This window comes from Stegostoma tigrinum, chromosome 28 (genome assembly GCF_030684315.1).
Source record: "Stegostoma tigrinum isolate sSteTig4 chromosome 28, sSteTig4.hap1, whole genome shotgun sequence".
Taxonomy (NCBI): domain Eukaryota; kingdom Metazoa; phylum Chordata; class Chondrichthyes; order Orectolobiformes; family Stegostomatidae; genus Stegostoma; species Stegostoma tigrinum.
Genome location: NC_081381.1, coordinates 25,829,416 through 25,843,283, shown reverse-complemented (window position 1 = coordinate 25,843,283; position 13,868 = coordinate 25,829,416). Strand labels below are relative to the sequence as shown.

The window sequence follows — 13,868 nt, the reverse complement described above, 5'->3', positions numbered from 1 at the left end:
AACAAGGTGGTGTGTTAAAGTGGAAGGCAACTGGAAGCTCAGTCTTTTTTGCAGACAGAACATAAGTGTTTGCAAAGCAGTCACTCAGCCTACACTTTCATTTCCTGAGGTAGAGAAGACCACATTGTGAGCAGCGAATGCAGTAGACTAGATTGAGTGGAAGTACAGGTAAAGCGCTGCTTTGCCTGGAAGGTATGTTTAGGCCTTTGGATACAGCTGAGAGGAAGGAAGTAAATAGGCAGGTGTTGCACCTTCTGCAGTTGCAGGGCAAGGTGCCATGGGCTTTGGGGCACTGTTAGAAATGAAGCAAGAGTGAACCTAGGTGTTCTGGAGGGAATAGTAAATGTAAGGAGATAACCATTTTAGAATGCAGGATTTGAACTTCCTACAATTTTACAAAAAAATCTTTTTAATGGACAGAATAGTGTAAAACACATGTCTGTGATTTCTGATGAGCAATCTGTCAGTGAAACTTTTCATTGAGAGCATGCATTGAAAAAATGTAAAGGTAATTTTATCTTGATTTTTAAATAATCAACTGCTGGAGACCAACACTCCCTCTAATTTTCTTACCAGGCCTCCAAGGCCCATGCCAGATAGTGACTTCAAAAACTGGAAGTCAATTCTCTGATTGGCATGCAATCATCGATAGCGGAGCAAGCTGCTAGAGACTGAGTACTTACAATCATTTTATTCAAGCAGTTATTAAGACTGAAGCAAAGCCCTGGAGCATACAGAAACATTGACATTATCGTTATACAATGAGCATCCTCTTACCAACATTCCAAACATTGAATGGGCTACCCATTTTAAACATTTCCAAATCTCATTGAATTGTTTTGCAATTTTAGCAAGGTATTTGCTTGACTGGGAGAGGAAACCAATGTACGTCAGCGAGCACCAGGCTGATAGGGGAGCTGAGAATTTGCTGAGAATTGAGCTCCAACACAGACATTGTTTTAGATGACCATAAGTTTATGTAGTTAGAATGAGACCAAGCATAAGAACTAGAGCTGAGAAAGGTGCGAAAGTCAGGGTTTCAGAAGCTGATGAACTGGACTGGATCAGAATTATAGAAGTGGAAATATGCGGTCTTAATCATGCTCATGAATGACCTCGGATGCTCACGTCTGGATCAAATGTGAACCAAAGTTGTACAATGAACCAAGGAGAATGAAGTTCAGAGATAATAAAATGTGAGGCTGGATGAACACAGCAGGCCAAGCAGCATCTCAGGAGCACAAAAGCTGACGTTTCGGGCCTAGACCCTTCATTAGAGAGGGGGATGGGGAGAGGGAACTGGAATAAATAGGGAGAGAGGGGGAGGCGGACCGAAGATGGAGAGTAAAGAAGATAGGTGGAGAGAGTATAGGTGGGGAGATAGGGAGGGGATAGGTCAGTCCAGGGAAGACGGACAGGTCAAGGAGGTGGAATGAGGTTATTAGGTAGATGGGGGTGCGGCTTGGGGTGGGAGGAAGGGATGGGTGAGAGGAAGAACCGGTTAGGGAGGCAGAGACAGGTTGGACTGGTTTTGGGATGCAGTGGGTGGGGGGGGAAGAGCTGGGCTGGTTGTGTGGTGCAGTGGGGGGAGGGGACGAACTGGGCTGGTTTAGGGATGCAGTAGGGGAAGGGGAGATTTTGAAACTGGTGAAGTCCACATTGATACCATTAGGCTGCAGGGTTCCCAGGCGGAATATGAGTTGCTGTTCCTGCAACCTTCGGGTGGCATCATTGTGGCACTGCAGGAGGCCCATGATGGACATGTCATCTAGAGAATGGGAGGGGGAGTGGAAATGGTTTGCGACTGGGAGGTGCAGTTGTTTGTTGCGAACTGAGCGGAGGTGTGCTGCAAAGCAGTCTCCAAGCCTCCGCTTGGTTTCCCCAATGTAGAGGAAGCCGCACCGGGTACAATGGATGCAGTATACCACATTGGCAGATGTGCAGGTGAACCTCTGCTTAAGGTGGACTATCATCTTGGGGCCTGGGATAGGGGTGAGGGAGGAGGTGTGGGGGCAAGTGTAGCATTTCCTGCGGTTGCAGGGGAAGGTGCCGGGTGTGGTGGGGTTGGAGGGCAGTGTGGAGCGAACAAGGGAGTCACGGAGAGAGTGGTCTCTCCGGAAAGCAGACAGGGGTGGGGATGGAAAAATGTCTTGGGTGGTGGGGTCGGATTGTAAATGGCGAAAGTGTCGGAGGATGATGCGTTGTATCCGGAGGTTGGTGGGGTGGTGTGTGAGAACGAGGGGAATCCTCTTTTGGCGGTTGTGGCGGGGGCGGGGTGTGAGGGATGTGTTGCGGGAAATACAGGAGACGCGGTCAAGGGCGTTCTCGATCACTGTGGGGGGAAAGTTGCGGTCCTTAAAGAACTTGGACATCTGGGATGTGCGGGAGTGGAATGTCTTATCGTGGGAGCAGATGCGGCGGAGGCGGAGGAATTGGGAATAGGGGATGGAATTTTTGCAGGAGGGTGGGTGGGAGGAGGTGTATTCTAGGTAGCTGTGGGAGTCGGTGGGCTTGAAATGGACATCAGTTACAAGCTGGTTGCCTGAGATGGAGACTGAGAGGTCCAGGAAGGTGAGGGATGTGCTGGAGATGGCCCAGGTGAACTGAAGGTTGGGGTGGAAGGTGTTGGTGAAGTGGATGAACTGTTCGAGCTCCTCTGGGGAGCAAGAGGCGGCGCCGATACAGTCATCAATGTACCGGAGGAAGAGGTGGGGTTTGGGGCCTGTGTAGGTGCGAAAGAGGGACCGTTCCACGTAAACTACAAAGAGGCAGGCGTAGCTGGGGCCCATGCGGGTGCCCATGGCCACCCCCTTAGTCTATAGGAAGTGGGAGGAGTCAAAAGAGAAGTTGTTGAGGGTGAGGACGAGTTCAGCTGGGCGGATGAGAGTGTCGGTGGAGGGGGACTGGTCGGGCCTGCGGGACAGGAAGAAGCGGAGGGCCTTGAGGCCATCTGCATGCGGAATGCAGGTGTATAGGGACTGGATGTCCATGGTGAATATGAGGTGTTGGGGGCCAGGGAATTGGAAGTCCTGGAGGAGGTGGAGGGCGTGGGTGGTGTCACGGACGTAGGTGGGGAGTTCCTGGACCAAAGGGGAGAAAATGGAGGCCAGATAGGTGGAGATGAGTCACACCCGCATGGGCCCCAGCTATGCCTGCCTCTTTGTAGGTTACGTGGAACAGTCCCTCTTCCGCACCTACACAGGCCCCAAACCCCACCTCTTCCTCCGGTACATTGATGACTGTATCAGCGCCGCCTCTTGCTCCCCAGAGGAGCTCGAACAGTTCATCCACTTCACCAACACCTTCCACCCCAACCTTCAGTTCGCCTGGGCCATCTCCAGCACATCCCTCACCTTCCTGGAACTCTCGGTCTCCATCTCAGGCAACCAGCTTGTAACTGATGTCCATTTCAAGCCCACCGACTCCCACAGCTACCTAGAATACACCTCCTCCCACCCACCCTCCTGCAAAAATTCCATCCCTTATTCCCAATTCCTCCGCCTCCGCCGCATCTGCTCCCACGATAAGACATTCCACTCCCGCACATCCCAGATGTCCAAGTTCTTTAAGGACCGCAACTTTCCCCCCACAGTGATCGAGAACGCCCTTGACCGCGTCTCCCGTATTTCCCACAACACATCCTTCACACCCTGCCCCCGCCACAACCGCCCAAAGAGGATCCCCCTCGTTCTCACACACCACCCTACCAACCTCCGGATACAACGCATCATCCTCCGACACTTTCGCCATTTACAATCCGACCCCACCACCCAAGACATTTTTCCATCCCCACCCTTGTCTGCTTTCCGGAGAGACCACTCTCTCCGTGACTCCCTTGTTCGCCCCACACTGCCCTCCAACCCCACCACACCCGGCACCTTCCCCTGCAACCGCAGGAAATGCTACATTTGCCCCCACACCTCCTCCCTAACCCCTATCCCAGGCCCCAAGATGACACTCCACATTAAGCAGAGGTTCACCTGCACATCTGCCAATGTGGTATACTGCATCCATTGTACCCGGTGCGGCTTCCTCTACATTGGGGAAACCAAGGCTTGGAGACCGCTTTGCAGAACACCTCCGCTCAGTTCGCAACAAACAACTGCACCTCCCAGTCGCAAACCATTTCCACTCCCCCTCCCATTCTCTAGATGACATGTCCATCATGGGCCTCCTGCAGTGCCACAATGATGCCACCCGAAGGTTGCAGGAACAGCAACTCATATTCCGCCTGGGAACCCTGCAGCCTAATGGTATCAATGTGGACTTCACCAGTTTCAAAATCTCCCCTTCCTCTACTGCATCCCTAGACCAGCCCAGTTCGTCCCCTCCCCCCACTGCACCACACAACCAGCCCAGCTCTTCCCCCCCACCCACTGCATCCCAAAACCAGTCCAACCTGTCTCTGCCTCCCTAACCGGTTCTTCCTCTCACCCATCCCTTCCTCCCACCCCAAGCCGCACCTCCATTTCCTACCTACTAACCTCATCCCACCTCCTTGACCTGTCCATCTTCCCTGGACTGACCTATCCCCTCCCTATCTCCCCACCTATACTCTCTCCACCTATCTTCTTTACTCTCCATCTTCGATCCGCCTCCCCCTCTCTCCCTATTTATTCCAGTTCCCTCTCCCCATCCCCCTCTCTGATGAAGGGTCTAGGCCCGAAACGTCAGCTTTTGTGCTCCTGAGATGCTGCTTGGCCTGCTGTGTTCATCCAGCCTCACATTTTATTATCTTGGAATTCTCCAGCATCTGCAGTTCCCATTATCTCAGAATGAAGTTCAGAGCAGGAATTGCAACAACTGCTTAATCTTTTGATCACCTAATGGGGAACAGTCTTGTGTAAACCTGTCATAATCTGGTTAATTTGGGTGTCTTCCAATTAACTTGGGATTGGTGGTACATGAAATTTAATTTCCTCTGGAACTATATATTTGTCTGTGTTAGATATTGTTATCTACAACTCTGAGGCTCCCAGATTCTTTTCAATACACAGCTGATTTGGAAGGATTTGCAGGTTGATGGTTACCCTATGTAGCCAAATGGTCTGCTGTGCATCTTCCTTGACTGAGATGTTCTTGTTTGGTACTTGAACCTAGAGTTTCTGCCAATTCTCCCATCAATCTGCAGAGAACAAGTCCAGTCTTTCTGACCTAACTTTTGTGCCTAAATTCTTGGAACCAATCAGGTCAATCGCATTTCCATTCTATCCGGACGCTCTAAACGGTGTTTGATAAGCTTCCCCATCGTAGGCTCTTGCAGAAAGTAAGGAGGCATGGGATGGGGGAAATGTGGCAGATTAGATTCAGAATTGGCTGACCCTTAGAAGACAAAGGGTGGTATTGGACTGAAAATATTCAACAAGGTGCTCAGTTACGAGTGTGTACCACAAGGATCTGTCCTGGGTCCTCTTCTATTTGTGATTTTTGTAAATGATTTGGATGAAGGAGTGGAAGGGTGGATTAATAAGTTTGTGGATGATACGAAAGTGGGTCGCGCTGTGGACAGTGCGGAGGGCTGTTCTAGGTTACAATGGGACATTGAAAGGATGCAGAGCTGTACTGAAGTGGCAGGTGGAGTTTAACCCTGAAAAGTGTGAGGTGATTCTTTTTTTTTGGAAGGACAAACTTGAAAGCAGAATACAGGGTACACAGAAAGATTCTTGGCAGTGTGGAGGAGCTGAGGGATCTTGGGGTTCATGTCCACAGTTCCCTGAAAGCTGCCACCCAGGTGGATAGAGTTGTTAAGAAGGCTTATGGTGTGTTAGCTTTCATTAATCAAGGGATTGAGTTCAAGAGCCGTGAAGTTATACAAAAGCCTGGTTAGATAACGTCTAAAGTATTATGTCCAGTTCTGGTCGCCTCATTACAGGAAAGATGTGGAAGTATTGGAAAAGGTGCAGAGGAGATTTACCAGGATGTTGCATGGAATGGAGGGAAGGTCTCACGAGGAAAGGTTGAGAGAGCTCGTGCTTTTCTCTTTAGAAGGATGAAGGATGAGTGGTGACTTGATAAAGGTGTACAAAATGATCAGAGGTGTAGATAGACTAGACAATCAGAGACTTTTTCCTAGGCTGGAAGTAGCTATTATGAGGGGGTATAGTTTTAAAGTGGGTGGAGGTAGATACAGGGGAGATGTCAGAGGTAGGTTCTTTACTCAGAGAGTGGTAGGGCTGTGGAATGCATTGCCGGAGAGGGTAGTGGAGTCAGCCTCGTTAGGTGCACTTACACGGCTATTGGATGATATGGATATGGATGATAGTATAAGGTAGGGCTGGAGGTTAGATAGGCTTTTAGGATTAGGGTTAGTGTTTGGCACAACACTGTGGGTCAAAGGGCCTGTACTGTGCTGTACTGTTCTATGTTCAATCTTCATACACAGCAAATAAAACAAAGGGGGAGGGGAAGGGAATTCTGATAAAAATAGAGAGATGTCAGGAGGCAGATGGAAAGTGAATAAAGGAGCAGATAGGTGGAGAGGAGACAGACAGATCAAGGAGGCAAGGATGGAGCCAGTAAAGGTGAGTGTAGGTGGGGAGTTAGGTTGGGGTTGGTCAGTCAAGAGAAGACGGGCAGGTCAAGGAGCCGGGGATGAGGCTGGTAGGTAGGGGGTGGGTGTGGGGGTTGGTGAGTGAGGTGGGAGGAGCGGATAGATAGGAGAAAAGACTGACAGGTCAAGGAGGCGGGGACGAGCTGTGCTGGTTTTGAGATGAGGTCGGGGGTGGGGAGATTTTGAAGCTTGTGAAGTCCACATTGAGACCATTGGGCTGCAGGGTTCCCAAGCGAGATATGTAGTGCTATTCCTGCAACCTTTGGGTGGCATCATTGTGGCACTGGAGGAGGCAGAATAGACATGTCGTCCAAGGAGTGGGAGGGGGAGTTGAAGTGGTTCATAACTGGGAGGTGTAGTCGTTTGTCATGAACTGAGCGTAGGTGTTTCAGAAAGCAGTCTCCAAGCCTCCACTTGGTTTCCCTGATGGAGAGGAGGCCACATCGGGAGCAGCAGATACAATATATCACACTAGCAGATGTGCAGGTGATCAGCTGTTTAACATGGAAGATTTTCTTTGGGGTTTGAGATGGGGGTGGTATAGGGGCAGGTGTAGCACTTCCTGCGGTTGCAGGGAAAAGTGCCAGGGTGGTGGGGCTAGTGGGGACTCTTGTGGAGAGGATAAGGGAGTCATGGAGAGTGGGGTCAGATTGCAGTTGGCAGAAGAGGCCGAGGATGATGCGTTGAATGGTCATGAAGTACTTTGGAATGTTTTTAAGCCTTGAAGGACACTGTAATCGTGTGCCTGTTTTCTTAAAGCACTGTATTCTTGGTTATAGTTGCTGCAAGGCAAGGATATCCACAATTTGTTGTTCAGTTCCATAATTTACTCAGGTGTACTATAGAAGTATCTACATAGAAATTGGTGTTGACTGTTTACTCCTTGGAGGCGTCACAACCGGGTTTGAACTGATTGATATCAACGTCCATCTGCATAATTTTTAGCCTTCATTCCTATAGTGGAATGATAAGGCTTTCATATTGCCATTCTGCCCAAGTTCAGTTACCTCAGAACAGACCAGAAACCAAGCATCGGATTGATCTGTGTAGCTCAATAAATATATCAGATGTTTTAAAGTTCCAAAAGAAAAATGCTTCTGAAACAGGTCTGCTATTTCTGCACGCCTGCCATTGTGAAATTTTATATGCACAAATTAAATAACTTCCTTGGTAATATTTGGGCATGTCATCTAACTTGGATTAACCAGACCTATTACTGAGGATTAATTCTTGAATAATCCACACTTCTGATCTATGTTTCGCTTGCAGGGCAGAAACTGAGCGAGGGCTATCCCGAAAACACATTATAGAAGGTAGGATGCTACATTAATGCAAAAATTCTGTTATCAATGATTGGTTATTTCCTTTATTAGAGCATGAAATCTTCACTTGATGTGAACATATTAAGAATCTTTATGATACATCACCGACAGTAATCGCTACCTTTTTGACACGGTAGTAATAAATCAAATTTTGAATCTTTGTTAAAAAAGAAAACAACATGTTCCTGGCCAGAAAGAAAGCGGAGGGAGACAGGCTTATCTTGAGTGCAGGCACAGATAACAGATTTAATGTTGCAAAAAGCTAAATAAATGATGCTGCCTTTTCTTTAGCCTTAATCTGGTCAACAGCAAATGATGCTGTGGTCTTGAAGAAACCACAGAAGGCCTCCCATTCTATTAGAGGGAGTCAGAGATAACACAGTGTGGAGCTGGAGGAACACAGCAGGCCAAGCAGCATTAGAGGAGCAGGAAAGATAATGTTGATTCATTTCTGAAGAAGGGTCCTGACCTGAAATATCAGCTTTCCTGCTGCACTGATGCTGCCTGGCCTGGTGTGTTCCTCCACTGCCGTTCTATCAGCCCATTTTTGCAAATCGTGACATTTCCACAAGAAAGTCACCTTTCAAAATAAGTAGTTGTTCTTTTAACTTTAAAGCCCTAATTACAGTATTTATTTTTCTCACCACATAAAATTCCAAGCAAAGCAAGGCATCATAAAATTGCCAGACTATCCGTTTTGTGTGTGTGTGTGTATTTATATATATATTTTTATATCTTTCTGCTTTTGCAGGACTGAAGGCTTCTCTTGAGCGCTTGCAGTTGGAGTATGTGGATGTGGTATTCGCAAACAGGCCGGACCCAAACACACCTATGGAAGGTCAGTTGCATCGGCATCAGTGAAGAAATATTATTATTCTTTAATCTGCTAGTTGTATAATGCACTCATTCACTCATTCTAATCTTCACCAACTCCCCACTCCTTTCCAGAAACCTCTGCACTAAAAATTCAAGAAATGTAGATTGACACACATCTTATAAAAAATTAGTAGTCTATTTACTCAGTGCTAAACTGAAGTTACCCTGGTATTGCCAAAAGAATTACCAGGCTCATCTGATTGATTATTTAAAATGCAAGAGCAGATACAAAATATTAATTAATAGCGCACATGCTTACTTACATAGAGGTACTTTCCAATGTCATATCCAAGTTTTCTTCTCTTTCTGTACCTTTTCTCTGGAAATGTAAGTTCTTAATAGCAGTAGCCTTCAAGTACCCTGACATGCACTAAATAATTGAAGGACATCCTTGTTCTTTTCACTAGCCTCGTGTCACTGGACCCAATTGCTTGACCCCAATTACTGGCCTATCTGAGATCAGCTAACTAATCGTGAACAAGAGTCAAAATAGTCATTTTAGTCTATAAGTCATTCAGTGGCCGAAAGTTCCAATCACTTGATGTGTTGTTCCTGTTTCCAGGAACGACTATGAACTCTAAGGTGGAGAGATTCAATTTAGGTGACTCTTTATTAGACATTTATTTAAAATTTTGCACTATTTTGAACTGGAGCACTTGAAATGATAGTATACGATGGGATATGTAAATTTTCTTCAATACCATAGTATTATTAACATATATTATTGATTTCATCCTGGGAGCGTGTCCACACTCTCCTTTGTAGATGATGGGGGAGTGAGAGAGAAATGTTTCTGGCCTAATGTCATGTGTTTCCTAGTAGCGACTTGGGAGAAATTGCCCACATAGACTCTTCACTACATGTGGATTGCTTGTTTAAAGAAAGAATTTTCCTACCAAGTAAAAGTTGGGATACTACATACTATACTACTTATTTATAGTTTTTGCTGATGTTCATTTGTTGAAGTCAAAAGGACAGGGCCATTTTTGAGCTGTTATATTTACTTTTAATGTAGAAACTTTAAAACTGTAAAATTGGGTGTCACTGTGTGTTCAAGATTACTACTTCCACGTCTGTTGTCTGGATTTGGATGTAAAAGTGCTGCCTTAGTCAAGGGCTGAAGTAAAATATTTTGTCAACCATCATTCAGTTCACAAAGTACATGTCTCCAGGCAGACAATGGGCTGAGTCATGATATGCCCAATTCATGTAATTGAGCAAGACTGGTTGGAGTTTGTGAATATTGTGGGAATCTTAGATTATATTATCTGTACAAAGAGGAACTCAGAACAATATAGGGGAGAGTGCCTTTAGATAAGAACTAGAGCCTGACATTTAGGTAAGCAGGCACATAATGCATGTGGCACAATGGGATTCCAGACTGGACCATGTGAAAATAATCTCCATCATGTGTTGGTTATGAGAGTCCCATGTGAAATGGATTTCTTCAGTTTACTGGACAAGATGTACTGCACTAAGTTTACAGGCATTTGTCAGTAATTGGGTTGCAACAACCAATTCCATTTATCGAGCTCCTGGATGACTGGTGTAGGAAATGGAAGATTGTTGTACAGTTCAATAAAATGTATTCCCCTGAGAATGAGGAGGAGATAAATTGTCAGATCAAATTATGGTATTTTGCTGTGCATCAGCCTGTCTGAACCACACTCTGGGAGTGCTTAATGTTGGAACTGAAGTAGAAAATACTCTTTGCCAGACTGATGTTTCTTTATTTTAATAAGCAGAATTCTTGTAAACAAGTTGGTAAACATTGATAAACTTGTATGCCAGAAGTCCATAATGATTTTACAAAGATATAAGTGAATTACTTAACACAAATTATTTAGGCCAGTAGTTTACTTTAAGGGCCACCAACTTGATACTTCATGTACGTTTTTCTTTTGTAGTGTGACATTGTACAATTTTCACAAAAGTGGCAGGTTTGTTTTTCCTCTTTCGACTGACATCTCTATAGGAGCAGTTCATGTTCGGAAAATTGCAACATTAAGCCATTTAAAAATCTCAGAATCATGCTTTTGTTGAAATTATTTGACAGGATTTGGAAATAGATCTTGCACCCCTGTTCTCACCCTGTCATTTTTAGTGAACAAGGAAAACTTAGCTGATCTCAGCTGGGGCAGTATTTGCTGCACTAAAATTGGTTTTCATATTCCTTTACTGGACACGGAAAATGTCAGCAACCATTCCCATTCATCATCATTCATGATTTAGGCTGAAAGGTAATGTTTCTGGATATAGATGAATGCATAATAAAGGTTGTGATATTCGACTATGTGTACTATCGTTCATGTCATTAAAGCACCACATCCATTGTGGACAATCATGGATGCTCATCATTGATGAAGGTGTTTAGTTCTAATGACATCAACACAATTTCCACTGCAGTGGCATTATTTGTAGACTTTTTGCAGCTTATTGCTTCCTCTGTTTTTCTCATAAATAGAAATAAAGTTGTGTTGGTTTTTATAATTCTGTATATTAATATATCACTCAACATGCCAGCAAAATACTAATGTCATTCTAAATTGTCAGGTTTGCCTAAACAATTCGTGTAGTGAAAGTTTTTGAAATTTATTACAAAAATATTCTGTTACAATCAACCGAGTAGTCGGTAAAACTGACTAAAGATAGTGCTGTTGGGCACCACCATTTAGTCCATATGATGTAAGATACATTAAATGGTTTATAAAAGAATGTCCCTTTTGTAGTCCTACATAAACCACACGTGTCTGGCTGGATGGATGCTCCGAGCTAATTTTCAGCAGATACCTGTCAAGGATTCAAACTTTAACCCTACAATCCTAGTATCGATATTACAAATACAATTTGAAATGGAATTACAAATGCACCATTTAAATGATAATAGACAATAAAATTTAGGTTGTGAAAAGATAGTTTGTGTAAGTTCAGTAGCATAATACTGGTTCACATGATTGTGATGTTTTTGCAGATTTGTAAGGTGTCTTGAATATTTTACAAAGATGATAATTGACTGGCTGGGTTACACATGTTCATTTTGGTTTCTTGCTTTGGATCTTCACACTTCTCCCTTGGGGAATTGTGTGAAGTAATGGAAGGATTCACCAACTAATTTAACAGCTCCTCTCATGGCTGTAGTTCTTTGTTAGCAACTGGAAGATGCCAGTTGGAGGCTTTGGAGTTTGCCTAGTACTGCATGCAGTGGGATCAGAGGTTGGGGAGCCATTGTCATTTTCAGATATATGAACCTGGAGCCATATGGCCCCTTGATCTGTGCTGCCATTTATAAGATCTTCGTTGATTTTTGTTTCAAATTCCGTATTCCATTTGCCCCAATAACATTTGATTAACTTACCTAACAAGAATCTATTTACCACCTTCTTAAAAATATCAATAACCCCATTCCCACTGCCTTTTGGGATAGAATTACAAATTCACACAGCCCTATGAAAGAAAAAAAATTCTCATCTTTTGTCTTAAAAGGGCAACCCCTAGATTTTAAAGTATCCCCCAGTTCTAGACTCAGCTATAAGAGGAAGCATCCTTTCCATGGATGATTTGTATCACTTCAAACTTTGATATGGGTTGGGAAAGGGATTTGAATCCTGAAGCTTCTGACTTCAACAAAAGTACTAAAAATATTGTTTCACTTGGGTTAACTTACTTTCCTAAAACCAGCTACTAATAAAAGCTTCTTATTTAATACAAACTGCTTATGACGGCAGTATGGTGTCCAAGTTCAAAGTTCCTGTCACCAGTTGGCCCAACAATATAAAGGCAAAACCTACACCCATTGTAGCTGGAAATCTACCACAGTTCCAACTGCTGAGCTTAAATGTTTTCAAATGTTAGGTGCCCCGTAGTGAAATCAAAGGTAAAAATGCTGATCATTGCAAGCAGTTTTTATCATTTACAGGTTCAAATTTTTGCCGTTTCTAAGAATGTCAATTGAGTGTTTATTTTGTAATTTGCGTCTCCTATGACAGGTTTACTCAACTGTCTGGATTACAGCTCTTTAACATAACAGATCCTCAAAGGGAAAAGTATTGGATTATAGAGACTTGATCTCAAGTCCATGCTGAGTTAGCTGCTATCAAATCTAGCATCAAACGTTTTTATACAGTAGTTGTCACTGGACTATTGAACTTTGGCATTTGTAGTAACCAGGAACTGACACTCTGGATGACCACCTCTTCCTCCCCCAACCCAAAGGCACATTGATTAAATCTGGCACCACTGTGGCTGTTTAACTCAGACAAAATTGTTCCATTGGAAAGTTAATTAGAAAATTTAAAACTTTTGTTCGCTTGCCCCCCACTGATTAGAGCTATGAACAGCATTAACTTGATTGCTGTTTCATCCAAAGTGTACAGTTTTTGCACCAAAACCCTCCTGCACTAATTGGTTTAGGAAATTTGTCATTAGGCACCTGCTCCAGAGGTTTGTAATAACATCTGTGAACAGGTCAATCTTACAACAAAAATTGTAGACTCTTTAAATATTTAAAAGTGCTTTACAGGGGCAATGGGTGAAATTAACACCAAACAAGGATTTTGAAAGGGAATTGAATATGTGGATTTGAGGAAGCTTCTGAATGTGCGAGACACAGAGGCACAATGTATTCTCTGACTAATTTTCATAGGCATGGGCAACTTGTTTCAGTACATGCATCCTTTCAGTTTTCTTCGCGAGGCAGTGAGCCTTAGGTAAAGAAATCCAGGTTACAGGTGTCTGACTGAAACCAATGGTAGAGTGACAGGCTCTCAGACCAGAACTGGAAGTGCATGGAATGCAGGCTGAAATGGTTGGTTATTTTAGTCATACTGTGGTTTTTTTTAACCATTTGGCAATCTTTCTGAAGCTTATTGTATGCATCATTTGAATCCAAATCTATGACTGTGGCTGATATTTTTATCACTGCCAGTCCTACCATAAACTCATCCATTGAAGCCAGTTCATGCTACATTTCACCCCTCCGGCTGGTATCACCGAGTAGGTTTGATTGGTACTGCATTTAAAATCTACTCAATGTAGGTAAACAAAAGGGATAGTGTCTTTTTAAACTGAACACTTTAATATCTCAACTGATAGAATACATTATTTTTGTTTTGCTCATTGTG

At 44.1% G+C, this 13,868-nt stretch overlaps 1 protein-coding gene across 17 annotated transcripts in view; it reads left to right on the top strand.

Moving 5' to 3' along the window:
- kcnab2a (potassium voltage-gated channel subfamily A regulatory beta subunit 2a) overlaps positions 1 to 13,868 on the top strand; it is a 275,606-nt gene that overhangs the window by 231,794 nt on the left and 29,944 nt on the right. For all 17 annotated transcript variants that reach the window (XM_059655603.1, XM_048561311.1, XM_048561316.2 and 14 more), the window contains 2 exons: positions 7,820 to 7,863; positions 8,624 to 8,710. In XM_059655603.1, the coding sequence (XP_059511586.1) occupies positions 7,820 to 7,863; positions 8,624 to 8,710 (131 nt within the window). The remainder of the gene's footprint in view (positions 1 to 7,819; positions 7,864 to 8,623; positions 8,711 to 13,868) is intronic.